The sequence below is a fragment of the Stegodyphus dumicola genome, chromosome 10, assembly GCF_044657685.1.
Source record: "Stegodyphus dumicola isolate Sdum_Otavi_A_Nest chromosome 10, ASM4465768v1".
Classification (NCBI taxonomy): domain Eukaryota; kingdom Metazoa; phylum Arthropoda; class Arachnida; order Araneae; family Eresidae; genus Stegodyphus; species Stegodyphus dumicola.
In genome coordinates this window covers 44,228,733-44,256,066 of record NC_140777.1, presented here as the reverse complement: position 1 = coordinate 44,256,066, position 27,334 = coordinate 44,228,733, and the positions used below count along the sequence as shown (strand labels likewise).

Genomic DNA, 27,334 nt, shown 5'->3' with positions numbered 1-27,334 from the left:
TGATGTTTTGGAGAAAGTTATCTTGGGTTGTGTGTGCTGGACAGTTATTTAATTTCTAAAACTATTTTATCATTTTACAGTCCATTGAATACTGATGTTATTTCGAAAGAAAATAAGTAAAAATGCTATTTGTTACCCGTGAGCTATGGTAAGTTCGAAGTAAGTTCTTGATTCTTTACCAACAACATTCAAGTTTTCTGCTTTTTTTTTTACTAATAAGTGCTGTATTCTTAATTTTTGAATCCGTATTGTACATTAATAACACGGTTAGTTATTCTTTCAGCTTCTTAAGCCAAATGCTGTTTTATTTTTAAATATTAATGTGTGTTCTGGTAATAGAATTCTCTATGTCACAAATTCTCCTCTATATCACAAGTTTCTTGTACTTGCATTCAATGAACAGCCCAAGTAAAACGTCTTGTTTCTAGTTATTAGGTGCATAATTATCCGCGTTTTCCTTCTCAACATGCAATTTTTAAAGAACAATGTTGGATTTCCTTTTTGTTCAGTCTACCCTTACCACTTCCTATCCATTCAAAGACTCTTCTTAATGTACGGTAATGCTTAGAAGCATTTCATGAACTTTTTTTATAATTCTGTAGGAACGTAATGTGTCTGTGTTAAAGGAGATGGTTTGAATGTTGAAACCTTAAAGGATGGGACACAGATTTCGCCACCTATCAACTGCTACTTGAGAAAGATTTTTGACTAAGTTACAGTGCCTCCAGAGCAGTGAACGGCAAACTCATTAGTCAAAAGAGCCAAAGATCAGCAGGTTAATAATTCAGGTTTCTTTTGAGAGCCAAATTTCCTTTCAAGAATTCAAATTCCTTTCAAGAATTTCTTTCTTAAGAGTCTAGCTACTAACATAAAATAAAACCGATAACATAAGAATTTTATTTATTGTCAATTTTTTTACATTAAAAAATATGACAAGACACGCATTTAATGTCAACAATGATGTTGCATTGTCTTGGAAAGTTTGGCTAAGTCAAGTTTGTATGCCGTTGTTTTTGATTTTAAGCCAATATTCCGGCTTCTCATCATTAAGACGATTACTCAATTTATTTTTGTGAAGTTTCGTGCTTGAAAAAGATTTATTCGAATAAATGCGTAAAACCAATGAGTGAAAAGCAGCAAATGCTGTTTTTTTTTAACTGTTCATATTTTTGCGAAACACCTATAGAGGGCGCTCTACGTTCCCTAAATCTCCGAGTTACGATTGGAATTAGAAGTTGCGATTGCAAGCATATGCATTAAAAAAAAGGTCTATATGAGAGTCGCCGACCCTAATAATTTACTGGTAAGAGAGCATTTATGGTCTATTTCAGTAACCTTAACTTGTAAATAGATTAATTGTTGTGTTTTTAGAGTTTTTAGAGTACCGTTGATGGTTTTAAATCTGAACCCACTGAACGCATTATTTTAATTGACTTTGTAAGTATAACTACTTTGCTGGATTTGCTATTACGTGTGAGTCAGGAATACTAATTTAGGTGATGAAAATTATCATGCCTTCCTTACCAGGTCATTCACATAGACCACTTTTGCTGTGAACTAAGATCACATTAATTTTTCTCCAGTTTATCCAAATCTTCATTAAGACGTTCAAATTTTTAGCTTTATAACTTTTTGTACTTTAACACAATTGCGTTTCAAAACAAAAGTATCAATATTAAAGATAAAAATAAGTTCTTTTCTGTTACCTCAGCATTGAAAGGCTAACATTTGTATGCTATTTCTGAATTCCTGAAAGAAAAAGAAGAAAAGATTGCCGTATATTTAAAATTGTTGTTTTGAAATAGTAAATGTTAATTACCGAATTATTTTTTGACGATATGAATAAAAATTTTTGGATCCTTTGATTGTCATTTAGGTATGGATAATCAACACTCTTCTCGAGAAATATTTTAATTTCTAATAATAAAGGACGCGAAAGTTTTAGAATGATTCCTTTCGAAAGGGAAAGTACCTTTTCATGCTGCAGAAGATCCGTGCATTCACACTCCATTTCAAGTAAAAATTCTTTAAATTGGCAATGATAAAGAGCTTTAGCTGCAATTGTGTCATTCTTGATTATCAAATCGTAACACTGAACATTTTTTTTTCTGTACATGTCTGCGCTAAAAGCGCTTCTTGTCCAATGATTCAATGGTTAATAAGTACCTTGTGATGAACTTTTTCTTCAAAATAGAAATGAAACCTTTTCTTATTCTAGTCATATCTTTTACCCCATAAGTTGAAACTGAAAATAATTTTATCGAGTTCAATATAATGTTTCTTAAGCATTCAGTGACAGCATTTGCAATATCCTAGCCATGTGTCTGGCCTTTAAGTGGCGAAAATTCCGAAAGTTCTTCTTTGGGACACTTAGACGAAATAAATCGAATAAACGTGAAACATGACTCCTGTCAATTATGTCACAAGATCCATCAATAACTATAGAAAAAGCTGAAACCAGTTTAAGATCTTCGATTTGCTCATTTGTTATATTTGAAGAAATTTTGACTGTTCTGTCTTTTTCTGTTTTAGTGGACAGTGGTAACTTTAATTTTTTAAGCATTTCTGCCTTATTCTTAAAATCCCGAAAAAGCTTTTCTGATGCATTTATAAAATCACTCATAACAAATAACTAAATAATTTTAATAATTAACTTTTAATGTATTCAGGTCTGTATATGGTTTGCATTTCTTAGTAATCTCTTTTGATTAACAGCAAAGCTTGCAATATTAATATTGCTGGAGGACTGCGTCTATTGAATACAGAACTTCATTTTCCCCGACTTTTTTTCCAAGTTCCTGAACTGCTTTCTTCCTCGCATCCTGGTGCGATATTTATTACCAAATGACGCGTGTTGAATTGTAAAGTGTTTCTCTAAATCTTATTTTTTTATTGTGTGCCAATGTTTCGTGACAAACAAGACAGGTTGAAAGGCCATTTGAGTTTTAGATAAACGCGAAAGATTCGGTCGATTTAACTTTAAATTCACGCGTTTCGTATTCTGTTGTTCTTTGCTTCTTTTTTGTAGCTATGTCAAATATGTGGCATCCAAAAACATGTTTAGTTTTGTAACAATGAAAGAAGCAATAAAAAGCTATATAACAAATTATTAAATTGGTGATTGGAAGGTGCAAGTAGATAAACGCACAGAGTAGGTAGATATTCTCGTCGCTTTCATGAGCATTTTCGGCGTGCCAGGCACTGACCACAGTACAGTATACACTGACGGATAAGCTGTGACTTGCTCTTGTTCAACTCGCGTATTCCGCTGTATATGCCCTGCATCGCATACCCTGCGGTACGTCAACCCGTCCGACACTTCACTCGCCCTCACATAATTAAAATCGACCGTTGCTGACTATTGCTTTACAGGATTGCTTTTGTTAAGTAAATTCTACCGTCTGAAGACCACTGCGGGCAACGAATGCCGAACTCAGTGTTTCACAGGTATAGGGACCAGGATGAGGTAGAAAATTTTCGGTGAAATTCGCATTATTGAAATATTACATACCTGACTGATAAAGCTACTGTCCATATTAACTGAATGAACTATGAAAAGCTTTGATAGGTACAAGTAGCATATCCTAAGACTGAAGAATCAGTGTTTGGCCAGTCTGAGTTTAATAAGTGGCGGAGCTGAAATAAAAGCGGTTTAATAAAGGAGATTTTTCTATTGATTAGTATGTATTTGTTTCTGGAAATTTGAACGTAATAAGCAGCTGAGTTTATTAACAAGTGAGTTTAATAAGCGGCAGGTATTATATTAGGCATCTCTAGGCTTTACTAACTACTGGGTTTCTATCCCAGGTTTGAAGAGGAATATTCCGGGGGGGGATGGTCTCCCAGACAGCTTTACTTTCTCCACCAACCTTTCGAGAACACATTTTGCTCGCTATGTATTTTGAATACCCTTGCCACATAGACACTATACGCTTCATGCCTTCACCAACACTAAGCATTCATGCCTTCACCAACACTAAGCATTCATGCCTTCAACCCCTGGCCCATTGGTATAGCATATAACAGTCAGCATCACTAACCACTATATCCGCTATTCTCAAAATAACATTGACCGTTTTATAAAAATAACTGTTATGCTGTGTATCAGTATATCGTAGCTTATCGTAAAAGGCTCCCTATTTTATGAGCATTTTGTTCAGTCATTAATTTATTGTTTTTATATGTTTATTAAAAATGCTTACATTAGTAAAATAAATAAAACGAAAATTTTATGCTTATTATATTGTTAAATGTTACAGAGACATGCGCAGAGCCGCTTGGTATGGAATCTGGAGAAATCTCTAATTTACAGGTGATTGCAACCTCTAACGAAAATGAAGAAAATTATTTCTTTACGAACGGCAGATTAAACTCTGTCTCTGGATGGTGCGCTGCGTTTCAAGATTCTGCTAAGGAATTTATGGTGAAGATAAATTGTCTTTCAATACTTAAAATTATCAAAATGCTGTTTTGATTTTTCTTGTTTTGATAATATTGTAAGAACAAATTATGCAATTGAGAAACATATAAAGAATTACAAGTTATTAGTTAAAAGATTGATAACATACAATTAAGATCTATCCTATGATGCATTTTGAAATTTAATTTAGTGCTTGGGATATTTTCTCTTGCATGTTCACACGTTAAAAGTAATTTTCTCTAGAAAGATTCATAGTAATACCCCGATTTACGTCAGCTTTGAAATATGTCTCACTTGGTACATGTTTCGTTGGAAGAGAACATTTTTTATTTTGTTTGAGATATTAGCTTGAAATGCGACTCGAATTCGATGAGTCACGCCTGCGCGAATTACACTTGTTTACAATTTCGAAAGAACTCTACAACTGCCCGTGAGCGTCAGTACGCCTGTTGTTATTATTCACACAGCCCGTGCTATAACTCTAAATTCAGTGTTTTGTAAATACATTCACAACGAGTTTTCGGAAAGTTAATGAGAAGAGTCAAGCAACGAAGAAAATTTTTAGGATGCCCGGAGGTGAAAAGAGAGATTGTTGTAAAGCACGAAGATGACATACGTATCCAAGATTTGGCTATTAGCTGGCAAAATCGATTCCCAAACAAAAATCAGAAACGAAAAATTGCTTTTGGCCTGAATAGCAGAAGAATATTTATGTACAGCTCATGTGGGGCAGTGTTTAATTTACATACACTATATTACTATACAAATTGCGTCTGTAATTTAGTGTTAAACAGGATTATAAAAGTAGTAACAGAGAATTATTATAAGAACGGATTCAATTTTTTCCCTTTATTTCCTACTGGGAAAATTCGTTTGATATACGTCCAATGATCTGGAATGAATTAATGACGTATATCAAGATATCAATATATATGTCAATTTGATACTTCCAACGAGAAAGTATACTTTCTCCATCGGCTCATTTCGAACTGTTATAAAAAATTTCTAACGATAAGAAATATAGGTAAATTATTTTAATAAATAAAGAATGAAATATTCCGGCTCATTTTAAAAACATAAACATTGTTACAAGAGTTAAAATCAACCCACTTTATATAACAGCAGCTAGCGGCAACTTTGGTTCATATATCTTTCTCTAGAAAATTATTTGGCGGGTGTTTTTTGTAAGAGAAACGATTCCGGTGCTTTCTTCAGAACCTGTGATCAAGTTTTAGGAAATATTTCTATAGAAAAGGAAATTATTGCATTTAATTCATTAATGAATAAAAACTCTACTTTAGTTAATTCTCAAAGATAAAATTTCAGGTCGATTTTTGGGAATTGGTTACTGTGAATGGTATCGTTCTACAAGGTTTGAAAGGAGCCTCACAACGAACTGCTGTGAAAAGATTTTACATCTCTTTTAGCAACAATTCTTTGGTCTGGAGATTTGAAGAAGAACCCATTGGTCGACAGAAAGTAAGATAATCCAAATAATTGTCAATAAAGTCACTGTGGCTTTCATTAAATTCAATTATTACAAGCATTTTAAAATGTCTCATTTACAAACCCAAAAGTTGTTCTTTGGTCCTGATATATGTCTTAAAAATATTGTCTTATCAAATACTCGAAGATAATAGTTCAGAAACTGCGATAAGTTTCATAAAAATTGGTATAAGAAAAATCAATTAGTTGATATCACAAATATGCACGAAACGTAATAGGTATACATGAGACAAAAGTGTGCAACTGATAATAATGAATAAATAATCTAAAATTCGGTAAAATTTAAATGTAAGTAGTTAAAAATTAAATAGATTTTACTTTATGATCTATGGTATGTTACATTCTTTACAATTCTTCCAGTATTTTGAAAATGCTATTTCTCATAGGATATCTACAGCTGTCTGGTACAGAGGATATTTACATATTTTAGGACGAATTCGAGACCGTTTAATTAATAGCGTTACTTTGGACTGTATGTCTGCATCGTGATTTCCATGATAGAAGAGCTTTCCATAAAATTTCCAGATATTTTCATTTTCATTCCTTTTCCATTATTTTACAGAGTCCATCCATCGTGGTGGATTTGGAATTAGAAAGAGCTATTTTCAAGAGAACAGAATCACAATTGTTCATAAGTGAAACGTCAGGAGATTTCGCAGGAATACGTTGAAAATGTATAAATGTATCAGGCTTATACCTGTATCAGGCTTATACAAGGAATCCATTAGTACTTTTCGAAATATGATTTGCTTTATCCTGATGAAATTTCACGCTTTGAGAATTATTGGGATGAAGAAATGGAATTCCTTCTGTAGATATCGCCCATGGAATTTTGTCTTGATAGTAGATTACGTTTAACATTTCTTTTTCAACTTTACTTATTTTTAATTTTCCACTATAAAAGAATCATACGACAATCATAAGTCACTTACTTGCTAAAACTTTCTTTGCATTGGCGGAACCATGTTTGTCCATTTTCCCTCTTCGTTTCGATAAAAATAGGCCATTTTTGTTGTAGACGTTTAGATAAATCGATGCTTCATAAAGTGTCACATTTGTATCCTGCTAAATACCCTTCATACAGCTCTGAAAATTGTTCTGCGTTGAGTCTCATTCTCGGCAAAGGCTGCTTAACATTATTATTTTACTTTTTTAAGTTGTAAATCTTGGTTTATTATTTTATTTATTTTTGCAACAGATGAATTTAAAGAATCTGGAATTGATTTTGTATTCTCTTATTACCAAAGATTTAACTTTAGTAACACTAGAAATAGCATGTACCTTTTCCGGGTTATGGTTATGGTTATGCGTCACTGACTAGGCTTCCGACCTAAGGTAAAACCGAACCTAATGATGCCTGATCAGTAGAAAAAACAACAAGCAGCCACCACAACACAGCAATGGATGAAAGACGAAGTGCCATTAATGGTTCTTAATCAGGAATGTCACAGAAAAGTACTTTACAAAAATGATTACAGGACATCTTGCATAAGATGCTACATATGACGATAAGCAAAACGTCAGTGTATAATATTATCGTACAATAATATAGTGCATTTAGTAATAAGATACATGAATACATAATTTAATGGTATTCCATAGTATGACGCCTTAATATTATGAGATAGAACTAGAATAAAGTACGAATAATACTTTAAGTTAAATACGACTTAATGTGAAATATGACACATTAAATTTATGTTGTTAGACATAATAACTGTAGTCATGTAAAGCGTTTTATAACACGTAAGTAGTTACTTAAGAATGATGTAAACAGGTGATATACGAGTGAACCAAAATATGATAATATATTGCGTTAGGTGATTATATTAGTTGTTTTAAAATAGTGCCCCACTTAACACTACATATACCTTACAAACATTACAGCAAATAAAGCGTTACATGAAATTATTCAATGAAACAGTTGTACTATATGTAAAATGACAAATATGATATTAATTTAAAAATATACTTGACGCAGGAATTCAATAACAATATGCAAAGTATTATAACAATTAAATCAATACTTAAGGTATTTATGATATAAATTAAAAAAGTACTATAATAAATAAAAAAAAATATTGCAAAGTTGTAAAAAAGAGGGAAAAGGGGATGCGCATTTAATTTTGGAGAAAAAGAAAAAAAAGTATACATGAAACTATAAAAAAGGAAACTTAAAAAAAAAAAAAAAAAAAAAAAACCTGAGAAAGAAGAAGAGTAAACATTGTTTCTAATTAAAGAAGTACACGTTTTGATATTGTTAAAGTGGAAAACTATGAGTTTTTCATACAAACTTATACCAACGAGCTACAAAAAATTGTGAGTGCAATTTAAATATACAAGATAGTAAATAAAAAGTATACTGGTGAAAAATAATATTAGAAAGAGAAAATCAACAAAACTTACTAATTTAAACTTGATTCAGGGATAGAAAATGTATTTAAGTTGTAACAAATTTTTATACAGTTACTAACATTATTTCATGCTCATTTTGATTTCATTAATTGGCTAAGCCAAATTGCCCAGTATTGTTCTGAAGGTTGTCGTAGATGAAAAGTTTTGGTATGTACGCAATTAAACGCATAGTGATCAGTTGATCTCTGATGACCGCAGCTGCATAAGTCGTTCTCTGATAGACCAAATCTATTCAAGTAAGTCATAAAAGGTCTATGACCAGTTGTATAATTCGTGATTGTATTATAAAACGTAGATAAATCAGTAGATACTTTTGGGATGAACTTGTAGGTTCTGCGACCCGTTGTACCGTTGTTTCAGCGAAACTTCCATTCTTGTAACAAACTAACGAATGTCACTTTCTTAAGGAAAGATCCTGGAAATGGTAATGCATATTCTGGTAGATGTATGACCATAGCCGCATTTTTGGCTAATTTGTCTGCTTGCTCATTAACTACGTTTGGAGTATTCTTTCTATGTTGTTTAAGGTCCATGAAATAGTTGAAGAAAAGAATAAAGAGACATGTTACTTGTTCAAGAGGTCTACTAAAAGCAATGCTTTATATAGGAATGAAATAAATGGAGCATTTTTAAGCAAAAACATTGGTGAAATCCATGCTAAACGCACGAAAAGTGTATTCGTAACTAGACGATATCCAAACAAAGTACTAAATGCCCTATTATTTAAGTGTTCTTATTAAATAACTTGTTTATCCAGATCATCCGAATACTTATGTGAATTCATTTTCATAACGTTTTCAATTACTTCCTTTTTTCACCAAAGACATTCTGAATAACTGTCATTTGATATTCTGATTATCTAGTATTTTAAAATCTGCTTGTTTTACTTTTCAAAACATCATTTTGCTAATATTTAATAAACCTATATTTGAAAATAAAACTGAAAAACACTGTCCGAAGACAAATGTGAGCCACCGTATATTCTTCTACCTGACATTTCGCCTGAATATGAGCTTCTAGTACATAACTTCTGAGTGGCTGTTTTGAAGGCTGTAATACCTGCATCTTTAAGTGATAGTTATGCCAAGTGCAGTTATTTGTGTCATGAAACTATATGCTTGTTTGCTATTAGTACATAAGTCCAGTTTTTTAATAAAGCCATCTATAATTAAGACAATAACAAGCCGACCAAGTATTAGTTTAGAAGTCAAACAACAAAATTCAGCGTTATATTTTCAAATTTTCACAGGACTAGTTTCAATGGTTTTACTGAAACATCATCCTCAGCTGCCAAAGCGCAAATGAATCTTATGTCTTATCTCATTTATTTGCGCTTTGGTGGTTGAGGATGATGGTTCGGTAAAAACATCGAAACTAGTCTTGTGAAAATTTGAAAATATAACACTGATTTTTGCTGTTTGACTTCTAAATTAAAGGCCATCTATTTCTAGCAATGACTAACCCTTACTGTTAATAATAAAAGAAGAGCTTACTTCCTGTATTGCTGATTCGGGTGATACTGTAATATCTTGACTGTAAGGCGGCTCTTCTGTTCTCGCAATATCAAAGTTGTTCGATGTACGGATCTCATCTGTATCGTTCAATGTGTAACACGCATGCAAGTTCATAACTCTCCAAAATCCATTACAGTCCTCAGGGCACAAAAATAACAATTTCTAAATCTTTATATGCAAAAGAAATCATTTCTCTTCAGAGCAAAAATTCATTACGCTTTGCAATGCTGCTTTTATTGTTTTTAAATCGCTTGGTTTGTTAACGGAATATCAGGAAGATTAAATCTGAAAATTAGATATCATACGTTTTATTAAATGGCAACACGCACGAGTGTGTAAGATAAAGGTATTTTATATCGAGATGAGGCAACACGTTGCTTTTAACATGCAGATATCGGTTGTTTGATTAGAATTGTAATACTAGTATCTTACATTTTACCAAACGGCAGCAGTCTCGCGCGTTTGAGATAAAAATGCTGTTATCTCGAACAGTATTGCCACTTCCCACCTTTAAATCGCTGAATTTATTAATCAAAATTTCATTAAATAAAACGATTAATTTCGAATAACAAATAAAATATGAATTTCGGATCGGGTGGAGGTATGTTCAAAATTGGTAGCTCTAGGTGTCGCTGTTTCTCCGCAACACGAAGAACATATGCACATACGGTCATACAAATTCTTCTTTATTTAGTAAAGGAAAAAAAAAAAACTATTATAAAAAATCATTTTAAAATTTTTTAATCAATTTAATTTTTTAATTATTTTTTAAAATTATTTTTAAGTACGAACGTGGTAACTCGGATCTCGTATTCCGGAAACAGCCTAAAGTATAGTTAAAGACTGACTACATTTTAAAACACGTCAGCAACATTTGTTTCTATTATGACACTTTGCTTTATTCAATTTTATATCACTGTAATATCCTCATTTATGTTTCAGATCTACGTATGTGACCAGTGTGAATCTGACGATTACACGAACGATCTAGAAATAAGATTTAATTTCCTAAAGCCGGTATCAACTAGAAAAGTGCAAATTAAAATTCTCGAGTATTACGAACGACCATGTCTACGATTAGAAGTTCTAGGATGCAAAGGGAATGGTAATATTAAAAAAAAATCATATATCGAATCATTTAAAGCTGTTTCTTTACATTCATTTATTACATTTCATTCTTTACATTCTTATTTTTGATTTTGCATTTTTGTGTTACATTCTTTCTATAATGTGCATGACTTTTTTATTACACACTTCCATTCAGTAACCATAAGCATATCTTTCTCGTTACAATTTTACTGCAACTTTGCAAAACTGTTTTCACGATGTAACACATTATGTAATAACTCTGTCGTTTTACATTTGTCATTCGGTTTTATAGCTGTGAAAAGATGGCGTGATAAACGATATGGTGGCAGTAAACGAGTAGGAAATTAAACAGAAGAAATCTGTAAAGGTTAGGAAAAACTGTTTATTATAGAAAAACTGTTTATTATAAAAAATCCTTGACGGATGTGATCTTGTTATCACACACTCAATGCATGCAATGTCAGCGACAAACATAATAGCAAAACGACGGGCACAAACATTGTTCTTGGATACAGAGTGTTTTCCTCATGATACTTTCCTTTACATGCAGTGGAATTATTCCAATGTATACGAGACCTGAGGTATCTCAGGAAACAGAGGTCCATTCATTGATGTTAAATCAATTGGAGCAAAAGCTACACAAACGAAAAGTTACGTTAGATGTCGCTTTGTGATCTTAAAGCAATCACATAGTCAAATCGTTTCATATGGTGAAACGATTTATATGGCATTTGTATGCTGTTCTACAAAGCATTTTGTGCCCAGTGTTTCCTGGAATAATTTGAATGGTCATTATTGATACATAGCTTGCAGAGGTGATATTGCAAGATGTATAATCTGTGGTGACTGAGTTTCGAAACGACATGGATCAAGAGGGAAATTAGTGGTCACTCCAAGCCATATAGTCATTCTGGAATCTTAGAATGGCGTAAGCAACAAGTCGGAAGATCAATAAGAATACTTAATGAAATATTTCCTTCTTTCATGGACCTGAATAGAAGTCTGTCACTTTGCTAGATCTTCGTCCCACGACATTTTGCATTTTATGACAGCATTATAGAAATAAATTCAGGGATCATAAAATTTAAGCATAGTTGTTATAGACAGATCGAGATCGTGTGGAATGCATTGGGACTTCTCATGTATTCTGTGCATTGGTTTGATGATCTTCCCGCAGGTGATTGCAGCATCCACCCGGGCTGGGAGATGCCATATCACTTTAAGTCGCAGGTGCATCCCTGTTTTCGAACTTGCAGATTAAAAATAATGCACAGCTTTGCATTCAACATCAAACTTCGTCTAAATTATTGATTAAAAGTAAAGTTTCTTTAGCATTAAGAATACTTGTGCAGTAAAGATTTATCACGTTGCTCCTTCGAAAGCTTCATGTATATAAAAGACGAAAATTTGTAAATAAAAATTATAATTTAAACTAGAAATAGCCCGTTAATTTCTCATTTTAATTTTGGTATACTTTTTCTACTGTAGAAACAGTAATAAGGTTTTCTGGACTGCGTAATTTTTAGAATTATCCATACACATAACATAACGATGATGATGTAGTTAACTCAGAACATAAATCAAAAACTTTTCTCTTAATAAGCTTCCATACTGGAATACGTTCGCAATTTGTTTCTCCTCTCGCCGTTAAGACGCTAACGTGCTGTTTTCTTCCTATCGGAACAATACAAGAAATGTAAATGTTTTGAAATAGGCATGATTAGAGTGCCAAGTGAATTGTGGCCATAAAAGGAAATTTAAATAAAAATGAATATTTAATCTGCCCCGGCTGCCAGGTTTGTTCTTAATTATGGATCCATATATACGCTATTAGTGTTTTTACAACATTATTAGAGCTAATTGACAGGAATTCCTGCCTGAAAATTAAGTTCATCTGTACAAATGAACCGTAACTTCAAGTGCAGTTTATCTACAAAATTCAAACAATAGTGTTAACGACAATGACTAAAGATTTCCTATGACTACTAATTTGTTTTCATTTTGCATCCGTACGAAACATCGCTCTTGATCTATTGAATATCCGAAAATGGGGGGGGGGGGAATCTGTCATCTGCAGTGCTTCAGAAATTGCTCCAGGAAAGTGTTTATATAAAAGTGATGTAATGAGTATTTAAAATGAACGATCCAAATCATTTCAGCTACGCATTTTCAGTAATATTGAAGATCGTTAATCTCTGTTTAAAGAACGTACTTCAATTTTATATGTGATAAATTTATTTTCAGTTTCTCTCTTCTTCGTTAATGTTATTTTCGTCAAATGAAAACTGAACAATCAGGTTCAATTTTTTAATGGAACGACACTCAGATAGTGCTGTGGATTTAAAAATTTCACATAAGTGTTTTTATGAATAAAGTAAGTTAATGCAGCCAGAAATGTTTTAGTATCATCCATATAGGAAGTGCTAACAATTAATGGTATTTAAAACTTGAAATATAAAATTTTGTTTTCTTATTATATTGGATTTAAAAAATTTAGCATTCTTTTATGAAAATGGTTAAAATTTTACACTATCAAAACATTTAGTTTTTCGTAATTACGTTTAATTAAATTGAGTAACGAATTTGCAATTATTTTATTCTGGGAAGGTTACTAATTCTTAACTGATTACTGTATTTTTGAATTATGCTCGCAGTTAAAATTTTTGAATTAATATTGATTGATTATATGTATAGGCATTGATATAAAAGTTCATTTTGAGTGTAATATAGAAAATGTTTTGATATTGAATAGTGCTGTAACGAATATAATTAATTAAAAAATAGGCTCACCACCCGCCCGAGCGGTAAAGTCGCTGAACACTGGTAGTTCGAATCCCGCGAACGGGTTGGCTGCATGGGTGTTTTCGTAATTTTCCCCATGTGTAACGTGTATATGAGCCAGGTTTCCTTAGAAAGTCCTCCACAGGAATTCCTCCCCTTAGGCAGATAGCCCTCGAGGCATTGCCGTAATAAAATAACCTAACCTAGCCTAATTAAAAAATATTAATAATTTTAGAAATTGAATAATTACAGTAAAACTGATTGCGTGTAATATGATTAAAAGCAAAATGTATAGAAAAGTTGCTTGGAATTATGGTAAATAATATGAAAATTTATGGATAATTGTATATTAAATTTAGACTATGTTGAGACAGCACTGGCCTATTATTACCTCTGTACAACTGTTCTTTTACCCTTCTCAAAAAAGAAAATGTTAAATACCCTCAATTTATGACTGAGTGTAATTTTTGTTATATATTCTTAATGTTTTCTATTTTTTATTCGAACGTAGTAGTGCTATTCACAAAGGCCAGTTACTTTATGCAAGGAACGGAGATTTTTATAAGTAGCTGCAAAGCAGCCCTTAACCACTGAAGAATAATAATATATGAGTTGATTCAAGTGGATATACCTAATAGATGGAAACGTTTGCACTTAAAGAAAGAATAAACGAGAAAATTAGAAATGTAATACAATAATGCCTGTAAACACCATAATTTCAATAATGCTCTTACAAATGATGTGTAGCGATCACGTGGTGAGAAAGATCTCGGTGGCTTCGAGTGAGTAGTTGCTTGCTCGTGTCACCATCTAATTCAGCAGTCATCAACCCTTAGAACTTCACATATATAATTTTATATTTGGCGGTCCAATAATATGAATTATTTAAAAAAATCCCTTAAGCCAGACTTTAAAAACAACATATTAATACGCAAAAACAATATTCAACTTTCCAATGCATGTAATTCTAATTTTCATTTGCTAATATAATTTTCGAAACATTTGGTCTTCAGCAGCATGCCTTTACGGAAATTCAGGCTACGCCCCTGATTATGAGTAACAATTAAGACACTATTAACATCTCACTGGTACACATATTTCGTTTCCATTGAAAAATTATATGAAAAGTGCAAAAGTCTTACCTTCTTGTACATAACGTTTCACATTTCCGTAATTCTGAAAAAAAAAAAAAAAAAAAAAACTTCACGAAAAGCAGGGACAAACCGGCAAACGCAAAGCAATATCAATAAGCTGAAAGTGTTATGCCTCCAATTTTCAATTATTGTAAACATAATAATCATCGCTTACTCAGCAATGGCGCCATCGATCAACAATTAGACAAAAGAAAAACGGAAACTTCCAGATGCAATCATAAACGAGAATGCAGATGGTTCGCATAAAAATCCATCAAGTTGCCTATATTGACACCAAGAAAATCTGTGCTATTAACGACTACAATAGCATATGTTTAATTCGACAGGAAATAGAATTCCATTATTGATAACAGCAGCATATCCATGGATGCCATCTCTCCCTTTCAAATGTCGCTAGATACACCTGCAAAAATAGCTAAAAAGTCATTAAATTCAGAAGGAATTTCACTAAACGTAGTAGCTAAAGTTAAAAAAAAGTACAATCCATATTCCACAATAGGTTTTGTTACTCGTCATTTTTTAAACTGAATCTTCATAAAAATATCAATAATGTCCCAATTTTTTCTGCGGACCATCAAAACGTTTTCACGGACCAACAGTAGTCCGTGGACCACCGGTTGACGACCGCTGGTCTAGTTGTTAGTACCAGACAAAGAGCTTCCGTGCGAGAGTTCAAGCAAAGAGTTCAAAAATTCCAATTCTTTCGAATTTGCGAGCGTTGATTTGCTCTCGAGATCGCTACAGATATTAAAATGCAAGTAATAATAATAAAAATTATTTATGTTATAAAATTTCGAATTTTTTTTGCGATTATTCAAAGTAAGGGATAACTGCATAAAACTTTTATAACTGTGATATTGTTTGAAAAGCTTGAAAACTTTTACTGAAAAAATATGATTATGTGTAGTCTAAAATACAAAGACATTTGGTGGACGTTTGGCGCAGCTACATATACTAATGTATTTTATTTATATTGTACTTCGGAATACACATAGTTTAAAATTGATGGATATTATTGTTATTGTTCCCTAAACTTCATTTACAAGGGCATTTTTTCTTCGTTTTGAGAAATTTTCATAAATTCGAATTTTAGAAGAAAATAAATAAATAAATAAATAAATAAAAGGGGGATAAATGAAATTCCTAAGAGTTAAAATTAAGAATTTTTTTGATTAATTTAATTTTAGGTGAAGAAAAACAGCTGAGTGTCTTAAAAATTATAATTAAGAATTTTTTTTCTTTATTCCCAGAAAATTGATTTCCACATCTTGGTCGAGCAGCATTCTCTCGTGTTATTCCTAAAGAATTTAACTTACCCAACAAATAAAGAATATGACTAGAATCTTTTCAGCGTAGAAAACTCTAATGTGACAGACAGACTTTGATGCTAAGCTAACATTTAATTTTTTGATGAAAATGTTCTTTTAAATTAGTTTACTGATTAGAATGTATTGTGTATTTTAAAATCTGAAATCATTCTCTTTTATGTGTAATTATCTTCTTCCTTTACTCTGACAGTTATGTTACTTTAATATTTGAAATATAATAAAACATATTCCTCAAATTCTCATACTTTTATTTATACATAGTGGAGATGAAAATATTTCATGTTCACTATTTTATTTCATGCATTATCTATAAATTATTTATTGAAATGAAATCCTATCGTCCACCATCTTTTAGTTCGGGAGCCACTTGTAGAGTCATTAGGTGATTTTGAAGCAGGAAACGTGAACAATATACTATGCCTTCGCCGGGAATCGAATCCTAGATCTCTTGAATACGCGTCGAGTGTGCTTCCAGTTATACCACGAAAAGATGCGAACCAACCTTATAATTTAATTAATAAATTAAAAAAAATTTAAATTTTAGCAAACATGTATATACGTAAAAAAGCAAATTTCAGATAAATAAATTATTATTATTATTAAATAAATTATTATTATTATTATTATTATTATTATAAATTATTATTATTAAAATAATTAAAAAATGTGCAAACATATAAAAGATTTAATTTTCGAACTAATCTACAATATCATTTAAATTCAGATAGCATAAGTAAATCAAGTGCAAAACCAAACCATGAAAATAAATTCACCAATTTAGCAAATTAAAATTAATCTCATACTGTCGCAAACATATGATTTTCCGAAACCAATAAGAATTTCTACTTACTGATATCAAAATTACGTTGATTAAAGATCAGTTTGAACATCTCTATCACCATAGTGTAAAGTTTTAAGTTATTTGCTGTCAAGACTTTTACTCGTTTTTGACCAAGCATGCCTCATTTAGATATTTCAGTAAGACATGGAGATCAGTGTCAACTACAACCACGAAAGGCTTATGGGAAGGAGTAAAGTAGAAAATGGCGGAGAATAGAATGTCTGAGCAATAGAGAACGAATGTGGCCGTGAGAAGGCCTCAGACCAGCGTGCTCAGACTTAGGCAAGTACGTGGAATTGCTCCTGAAAACAGTGAAGAAATGGGGCAAGTCAGTGTGCGGAAACTGTACGGCGGAAATAAGCACAAGTACGGTCGTACTCCCAAGCTACTCCAAAGAACACGGCGAGGCGCTTCATGGAAGTCGGAAACGTTCCGCCTGGGTCGTCTCTGGATAATCGCTTCTGAAAAACTATATTAAACTTTAAAGGAGTCCTCTTGGGCGTTAGTTAAAATCTGAACTCATTCAGATTTATTTTAGATTTTTTAATTCTATTTATTTTGAATTTAGAAGTTTTCTTTCGTGTACTGAGAATGAATGGTTAACCTTTCATTTTCTTAAACTGCTTCTTTATTCCAGCTTTCCTCGTGATTTTGTTTCATGCGTTGTCTTAAAAAATAATGTGCATTTTAATAACATAAGTGTTTTAGCGAGACTGCTATCATAAATCATCTCAATAATATTCTAAAATAACATGTTAGAATAAATTTGTAATTCTATTGTAAGGCTTTAACAAATTGAAAGGAAAAAGGAGAGCTGTTTGAATGCATAATTAGGGAAAAAATAAATAAACAAATTATCGGTTGTTCAGTTTTCATTCGAGTGTGCTACCATTCGAAAAATTGTAAGATGCTCATTCATAGTTAATCTGTATGTTAATTATTAACAAACCAAATATTTAAAAGCAGTAGGTGCATAATTAAAAATATTTTTTTCTACTTTTAATCTGATTGATTTAAATCAAAATAAATTTAATTCATAGTCACTCTAATTAAAAATATTAAATATTTTTATAGAATTACGTTACATATTTTTTTTTTCACTTTGGAATATACAGAAAATACGTAACGTTACCGTGTTAGTCTAAGTTTCATCTAGCATCCTACAAAATGTTTCGCAACTGGGCCATCTCTATCAATATTCTCTATTGATAAACTATATTAAACTTTAAAAAAGCCGTCTTCAGCGATATTAAAATCTAAACCCTTTCAGATTTTTTTATTCCTATTTTCTACCAACTCGTAAGTATTTAGCGCGTTTCATTACTTTTTATTTTCTTAAAATTTAATTTTCATATATTATACTTATTGTACATAAATTTCAGTTCGTTCTGGTTAATATTTTTAACACATTGTTGTTATAACAGATGAACTAATTAATTAACTGCACTTGGTATTTTGAGAACTTCAGAACATTATAAAAACAAGCCTGCATCACATTAATTCAGTCTTTATGCTTATTTTGGATTTTACTGATTTTTTGTGGGGTGTGTGCTACTGGATCATCATTTGTGTGGATGTCCGACATAGATGCAGTACTGCCAAAAAATTTTGGCAAATGGAATCAATGGTTTGTAAACTCCAAAATTCCTTCTGAAGCTTGTTTATCGAATTAAACACTTGGCTTACTTTTAACAACTTTGGGCCAGACTAATTTATTTGTTTTTGTTGATTCCTCACAATAAATATCTTTTATTTTTCATGAAATAATGATTTTATTAAAGCTTAAGGTATTTTTATGGTATACGAAGTTTTGCCTAGTCACGAAAATTTTTTTATATATCTATCATCTTTGACACCTTATTCATCATAAATATAGATGAACAGGTTCAAAATACTGGAGCGCCGTTTCCATGCACTTAAATACATATTGTGCGTTAACAATGGTTAGCAGATAAGAGTCTTGAATTTATATTCTCTGTATATATTTCGTTTATGAAAAGTGAATATGCAGTTTCCCACGGGTCAGACTTTACTGTCTTTCATAATTTGTATTATCATACTGTTACAAATATTTAATTTGAAAGAATAGTGAAAATTGCGTTAAATAGCTCTTGACTCTATTCAGAGATGGCGCCACCACAAAAGAAAGATAGCTCGTTACTATTTAACCAAAGAATTTGTAAGGGAACATTACAAATTCTTTGATTTAACATATTTGCAATTCACTTCATTGAAACCTAGGAAAATGCTATAAACACATATCTTTACCAATCACAAAATATGCAGGTTTTTAGTAGAGTATGAACAACTGAATAAAGTAACACCTAAGAAAGAACCTTCTCTGTGTGATAAGAGAATCACTTTCATCACAAAACTACAGAATTATGAAGAATTAAAGTATAATTTGAAGGTCTTTAAAATCTAGGACCCTGGGCCCGGAGTTCGTGGGCATAAGAATTCGGTACTTTAGAATATGATTTGAGGTTAATAGTTCAAGAGCAAATCATATTTTAAAGATGCTCTAGTCGGATTCTTCGTTTAGGTTTGACTAATTTCATTGAAATAGTACTGATTTACACATATATAACGTTGAAAACAAAAGCAAAATTTTGAAACATGCACTTATATTTCGAAAAGTTTGCAATGATTTTGTTGGGAAGGGATGATTTTCCCAAGCTATTTTATTTGATATGTTTTCTTTGCATTTTCAAATGTTTCTAAACAATGGCGCCATCTATGCGAAATATATTGTATTAAAGGTTTAGAATTCGGGCTTTATTCTAACCGTTCTCTCACGTAAACAGAAACATATTTTGACAGTGTGAAACGGAAGAACAGATTAAGCATTTGATAGCAGTAATTATCAGCTGTTCAAAAATAATACTCTTTAATATTCTGAGACCATAATTAAATTTTAAAAGTGAAACACTACACTTGTAACACAATTAATATATAGTTCGTTAAGATTCGTTGTTGATTAGTGCGAGCTTAACTGGATTATTTCATGCAAAATAATCGTTTCTTTATTACGCAATTATTTATTTTTACCTTTTGTTTCTTATTTCTTTGTTAGATTAATTTGCGATCCGATCTCCCCAGAGTAACGCTATTATACCACGAAATGTTTGTAAAACTTCATCGTGACCTAAAATGCTCATAAAGGCAAACTGATGTTAAGTTCAGGGGCGTAGCTAGAGGGGGGCAAGGGGGGCATCTGTCCCCGGGCGCAGAATCCAAGGGACGTCAAACTGATGTTACGACATTTTAGAATTAAATGTTTTCCATTCTTGGCAGGCAGTAGGGGGCGCGAAATCTTCAGTTGTCCCTGGGCGCTGAAAACTCTAGCTACGACTCTGGTTAAGTTCTCTTCCTTCTTTCCTCGGAGTAATACTCTTTTAAAATGCGTATTAGAGATAAATAAGTCTTAAATGCATATTAAAGACTTGAAACCGTTTTCCTTAAATGGCGGCTTTTAAGAGAAATAGTTTTTAAGTAATTTTATATATTACAAATAAAGGCTTTTGTAAGGGCTTTACCAATAAAGTTTTTATATGCTATTTATTATAGAATATGAAATAAATTATGCTCACAGAACACGCTTTCCATATAACGATACAAAAGTAGGATAGATCATTTATTTATCTGTATAAATAATTACTTTAGGCGAAATGTGCAAAATTATTGATAATTTAATTGAGACTTTTTTTTTTATTCGTGTAATGTGCTGTACTATTTTTAGGGGACAAATAGGCAGGGTGATACAAATATATCTGCAAAAAATTTAAGGGCAAGTTCAGGGAGCCAAAAAAGCATATTTTGCATTGGAATATGTGTGCGGAAATTTCAGGCCTGATGGTACATTGTTATAACATAGCAGATAAAAAAATTTTGCTGGCGTAAATCATCACTTCCCGTCCGAATCTCAACGGTGCACATTACTGTATGACTGCGGTGTTAGCCGACATACATTTTATCTATGAAGTTGCAGCTGAAACGGAACAGGTACTCGAAAAAGATACAGTGAACAATTCCCGAGCAGCTGCAACTTTTCCGTCCTCTCCCCCCCCCCATTGATTAAATGCATACACTCAAGAGCCAAAACATTATGACCAGCCCTACATTTTGCGATGAAACGCGCCTGGATGACGTAGAAGGCACGTGATCAGGTGGAAGTGGTATTTAATTGCTGCTGGAGAGTCTGAAGAATCATTCTTTCACTTACTTCTGTGTGTGATGGGAAAGGCTGCGGATCTAAGCGACTTTGATAGAGGGCAGATTGTAATGGCTCTAAGGCTCGGAACAAGTATTTCCGAAACTGCACGACTCGTGGGTTGTTCGCGATCTACAGTTGTTAGTACGTATGAAAAGTGGATGAATGAAGGTGAAACCAGCAGTAGACGACATGGTGTTGGACGTCCACACGCTATCAAAGAAAAAGGTCGTCGGAGACTGTCTCGCATGGTGAAGCAAAACAGACAGACAGTTGCTCAGCTGACAGCCGAATACAATGCAGGGCCAAGTAGAAAAGTATCGGATCACACTGTTCAGCGGACACTGTTGGATATTGGGCTACGCAGCAAACGTCCCACTCGTGTGCCTTTGCTGACCAAGCGTCATCGCCAACTGAGCCTGCGCTGGGCCCGGGAACATCGCGAATGGTCCATGGATCAGTGGGAGAGAGTTGCCTGGCCAGATGAATCATGGTTTGTCATTCATCACGCCGATGGCCGTTTCAGGATACGCCGTCTTCCAGGCTTGCTCCCTCAATGCACAGTAGGTCATACACAGGCCGGTGGTGGCGATATTATGCTATGGGGGACGTTCTCTTGGGCGTCTCTGGGACCCGTGGTTGTGGTAGAGCAGACCATGAATGCTACAGGGTATCTGAACATCACTGCGGACCAGTTGCACCCTTACATGGCCTCTGTTTTTCCAGCTGGAAATGGAATGTTCCAACAGGACAACGCCCCGTGCCACAAGGCTACAATTGTGTTGGAGTGGTACCAGGAACATGTTGCTGATTTCCAGTTAATGTCCTGGCTGCCTAACTCACCGGATCTCAATCCGATAGAACACTTTTGGGATGTCATGGGACGGCAGCTCAGAGGTCAAAGACCACCAATTCGCAATATCTCGGATTTGCGTGACCGTTGCTACAACATCTGGTACAATCTGTCTCCGGCCATCTATCAAGGACTTGTGGCATCCATGCCAAGGCGGGTTGAAGCTGTGTTGCGCGCCAAAGGTGGCTCAACTCGTTATTGACGGGTGGTCATAATGTTTTGGCTCTTGAGTGTATAAGCAAAGAATATGTATTAAACGAATTAGAATATGTCATAGACGTTCTTAGATATAAGTGAGCTCTACACTAGTGTAGTGATCATACCGCAGAAAACCCACATGAAGAATCAAGATTTACTCCAACCGAGGTTTTCGTCTACGACTTAACAGCACTCTTTACTACCTCACATCTCGACATTTTTACTCACACACATTCCATTATGAGTCTGCCTTTTTCGCTCCCGTCTACTTGCCTTTAAATTTTTTCCAAATATCTTTAAATAACCTTGGATGGTAGCGTCTTTTAGAAAACCTGTTTGCGGCTCTTGAGTATTTTTTATCCCCCTGAGTGGCATCACCACCTTTATAAAGAACGTTTTTGCCATTTGCTGTATATTACCTATAGGATTTTATTAATTTACCATCTATGATTTGAACTTTACTTCAACTTCTTTCCATAGTCCTTACCAGAATGCAAATTGGTTGTTGTGCATTTAAGCCGAGGTTTGAATGTTTTAGAAACAGCTTCGCGTTACAGTTTTGCACTATCGCCAGCTCTGTCAAAGTTATTCCGAGTTTAACATAAAAAAAAAAAAATCAGATGAAAAACATTCATAAGAAATAAAGCTTTAGATAAGGGTCAGAATCAAACGCGCAGGAAGTTTCAGTTCAACGCTGATGTCGTGAATAACAGCGAAAGACTGTTATGGACTTTCGAAGCTGGCATTAGTTGTAAATGATGACTAATATTTGTAGCTGAAAACCGTCCAGCCGGTATAGTGGTTAGGGAAGCTGGCTGCGATACCGAAGGGCCTGGGTTCGAATCTCGGAGAAAGCATGGTTGTAATTGTACGTCTCTTCATAGGAGGCGATGGTGGCCCACCTATTAGGTGCCTCCGTAATAAAGAGACCACCACAGCTAACCGTGTACAGGTTAATGGACTGGGTTACACTGTTACTGTTCACAATCTGCCATTGGGGGGGGGAAATTGTGGCTGAAAACATTGCTGGATTTTCAATGAACGCATTTCATTACATGGGAGCACTCCATCAAAAAGTGAATATAAAGGTCTGGATTGAAGAAAATAGAATCTTTGTTTTTGCCCATCTTATTCTACAGCTTCAATTCCATATGGCTGCGCTGAATTCCATCATCTGAAAGTGGGAATTTTTGTGTCCCAAAATTTACTAAATACCAGTTTTGGATCTTAAATACGTATAATGCAGTACTATGTTTAGAAATTCAGAAATTCAGGAAAATCTAAGACGTCGGTCAGATGGAAAATTTCTTAACAGGCAATAGTAATAATTAATCCAGGGAAAGACTTAGTCTACCTGCAGCAGTGTGAATGAAAAATAACTTAATTTTTTCAGTTTTTTGTTTAAACTTACGAATGGCTTTAATTCGTTTGACTCAATGTATAACTGTTATTCAATGATAAGCTTATGATATAAAAATTAAATGAACAATAAAATAATTCCATTAGAAATCTGTTGCTTTCACTGCATAATAAATGTAATTATTTCAAGTCTAAAGAAACTTGAAATTATTATACATCAAGATTGTGCTTACTTCTAAAACCGTAATCGAAATGAAATTTTAATATTAAAAACACTCTTTTTCCTTTATATATATAAAAGCCAGAAATGTATTTATTTATAATTTGCTTTATACCTGCCAATATTAGACGGTTAAATGCAACAGTTCGAATGAGGAAGGTGTTAAAGAATAGATATTTTACTTTAGCATAGAATTAATAATTGTATTAAAAAATTTTATTTTGTTTGGTTTAGTTAGTTATGGCATTGCACTCAAAGGCTTTCTGCCTAAGGGGAGGGATGCCTTCGTGGAGAAATTTCTAAGGAAACCTGGCTCATATACTCGTTACACATCGCATTAAAGGAAATTCAAGCATTTGACTTCTATATAAAAGCGAGAAAATAAAAATCATTGAAACTATTAATGTTGCATTCAAATTCTACAGATTAATATATATCAATGAAATCAATACGATTCTACTTCTTATTTGCCGCAAAAGGAACTCAGAACAATGATAAAAATATTCAATCGCATTAATGCTTCTATCACGCAATCTGCTCTTGAAATTTGAAATACTAAAAAAAATGAGATATACAAAAAGGAAATTTAAAGGATAGATGAAGTATCATGAAAATAAAATTTAAAGGATTGTGCTCATTATCATAAATGTATACGAGAAACGAAAAGTATACGATAAAAATGCAACATTTAATAACTAAAATTGTTCTTCTACGAGTAGAAATAACAGCATTATCATAGCACGGCATCCAATAATAAAGGAATGGGTAGTAATTTTCGGAATTTTGCTTTATGTTGTTTTCATCTGAAGACATGGAAAAAATATCAGAAAAAGATAGTAATAAGAACTGACGAACTAGATTCTGGAGTACAAGTACTCTACATATGTTTGGCAACTACTTATTCAGGCTATCATATTATTCAAAGAAGTTTTTCCGTAAGTGGCTTGTTTGCTGGCATTGAGTCTTGGATTACGGCTTATCCGCCGACTCTAGTTGATTCACAAACATATCTTTCGTCCAGAATATAGAATTTCAAACCAGATTTCTTATAGTGGTGTGTCTTATTTAGGTACAATTAATATATCGTAAATGCTTTATTGTAGTATCAAAACATCCGTACGTTATGATAAATTTAAAGAAAAGTACGTGTTCTCGTATCATAAAAAATGTTTTCGGTCATATTATGGTTTCATAAAAAATTATAAAAGAAATTATAAATTTTATTTAATGAAAAGAAAAGCATTGACAGCGTTTAAAGGTATTACAGAGAGCCATATTTACGTTTTATTCTGAGTATTTTATGGGAGTGATTAGGACAGAAGTTTTGTGATGATACTGTGTACACTATGTCATATGCAAATAGTTTCCTGTAAATTGATAATTTACTGTCGTGGTTGCATTAATATACTTGGAAACCAAATGATTTTGTATCAAGCTTGTTGCTGCTCTTTATAATCCTTTTGATCTCCAATCAGATTCTAGATGAGTCCACGAATTCTTTTGGGGCCAAGACGTAAAGGACTGTCGTTGACACAGGTTTCCATTCCCTGCCACCAACCTCTCAAGGAAACTTTCGACTTGATATGTTTTAAGTACACCTATGCCGCAAAGACACTTAACATTAAAATTTGTTATGTTCTTACTGTAACCTCGTCCTTCGGAAATTAAATTATTAAAATAATTTTCCCCTCTCGAATTCCGGACGATAAAATTATTAAAAAAAGAAAAATGGTGATTCACAACAGAGGTTAAGAAGTAACCATCATTATTTTAACAAATCATTTTTTATTTATGATTCCTGAAATTTTTTATATACTTCATTAAAGAATTTAGAAATGATTTATTATATATTAAGAAAATGAAAACTGTTTTCTACTTCTTTTTACTCTATTATTTTAACGTTTTCTTCTCTGCAGTATTTTATGAATACATTTATACATCTGGTACTGTAATGCTTAGTATAGATCAATGATTATTTTATGAATTTAATATTTTTTATAGAAATAATTTTGAAATACAAATCAGAAAAATCCCGATTAAAACATTGGCTACTTTATCGGATATGAATAAGATATTTTTAAAAATTTCTTATATACTTTTCATCTACAATTTATATTTTCTAATTAAACTTCTTATACATTTGAAAAATCTTATATACTTTATTCTTGACAAAATCAGGAATAAATTAAAAATTTATACAAAAGAATGGTTACTATTTCAAGTCGGTAAGAAACTTTAGACGAAAACGATAGCCATTTATTTTAGAATTTTTTCATTTCCCTTATTTTAGAAGTGATTTCTTATTGAGACAAGGCATCCTCATTTGTTTTGTCAATTTGCATAAAATCGAGTGATCCTTCTTATTACTTCTACGAAAGTGAATTACATTGCATATACAGTTAAGTATTATAATTATAAGAGCATTGCACTTAAGCAACTTAAGTAAAAACTTAAGCATAAGAGCGTTGCAGCAATTAAAAAAAATAGCTCATTTATTAAAGGTTTAATAGCATTAGCGAAGATTTAAAATGATTTCTAAAACTGACCAGTTAAAAACAGATATAAAAATATATTTCCAAATTTTACAAACCTTTATGTTACATGGGTAAACTACATGAGTAGTCATGGGTAAACTACACTTAACTATCACAATATTATTTTTTTAAAAGAACCCTACATTACAATTGATATAAACAGTAATATTAACATTATATCTAACGAGATATTTTAATTTTCATTTCAATATAATTTGAATCTCACCCGTTCTTATTGCTGTCCCTGCTACTTCTTAGGCCTCAGTCATCCATAAATAATTAGAGAAGGAGAAGATGCAGTTGACTCAACAAAATCGTAGACTGAATATATATAAGTTCGAGTTTGCTACGCCGTGATGGGTCGGTTCTGGCATTACGCTGATATAAAGTTCAACAGTTTGAATGGAAAGTTTCGGCGTGGCCTTCGCAGGTAGGTCGCAGTAGTAGTTCGCAGCTAGGTGTTAGTAAGACGCAAACAATCACTACATGAACGAGTCCATTTTTTTTTTTTATGAAACGAAGTGGAGTTCCTTCTCTAAACACACCAAGGAAAAGGAAAAATTACAGAATTTTTTGTTCTAATTTTTCGAATCTGACCCTAAAAAGCTAGATGGAAAATTACGCGAGGAAATACGGTGAGAAGTCAGTACAGGATCTTCCAGAAAAAAATACACACTTTAACGGGAAAAATCATCATTGTGTGTTTATACGGAACTTAATTATAGGTTAATAAAATCATACATATTGTTGCGTGCGTACGGGTTCGTAATAGATTGAATGCATGAGTCTGATAATAAGTTAAGAAATTTATTTCATCAAAATAAATATTTCAGAACTCTGGAATTTTCCCCAGAAATATTCGTACAAGCAGTCACAATATCACACAATGTAATCAGCAGTTATACTTCAAAC

The 27,334-nt window shown here is 32.7% G+C and overlaps 1 protein-coding gene across 3 annotated transcripts in view; it reads left to right on the top strand.

The window, feature by feature from the left end:
• Positions 1–25,549, top strand: part of LOC118195153 (neuropilin-2-like) — a 70,096-nt gene extending 44,547 nt beyond the window's left edge. The window contains exons 9-12 of one of the 3 annotated variants that reach the window (XM_085824902.1): positions 4,260–4,423; positions 5,747–5,899; positions 10,798–10,960; positions 25,364–25,549. In XM_085824902.1, the coding sequence (XP_085681028.1) occupies positions 4,260–4,423; positions 5,747–5,899; positions 10,798–10,960; positions 25,364–25,374 (491 nt within the window). In that variant the 3' untranslated portion in view covers positions 25,375–25,549. Of the gene's footprint in view, positions 1–4,259; positions 4,424–5,746; positions 5,900–10,797; positions 10,961–16,129; positions 16,444–25,363 lie in introns of those variants that run through there. The other 2 variants (XM_085824903.1, XM_035366409.2) reach the window with 2 other exon arrangements.
• The last annotated feature ends 1,785 nt before the right edge of the window (positions 25,550–27,334 follow it).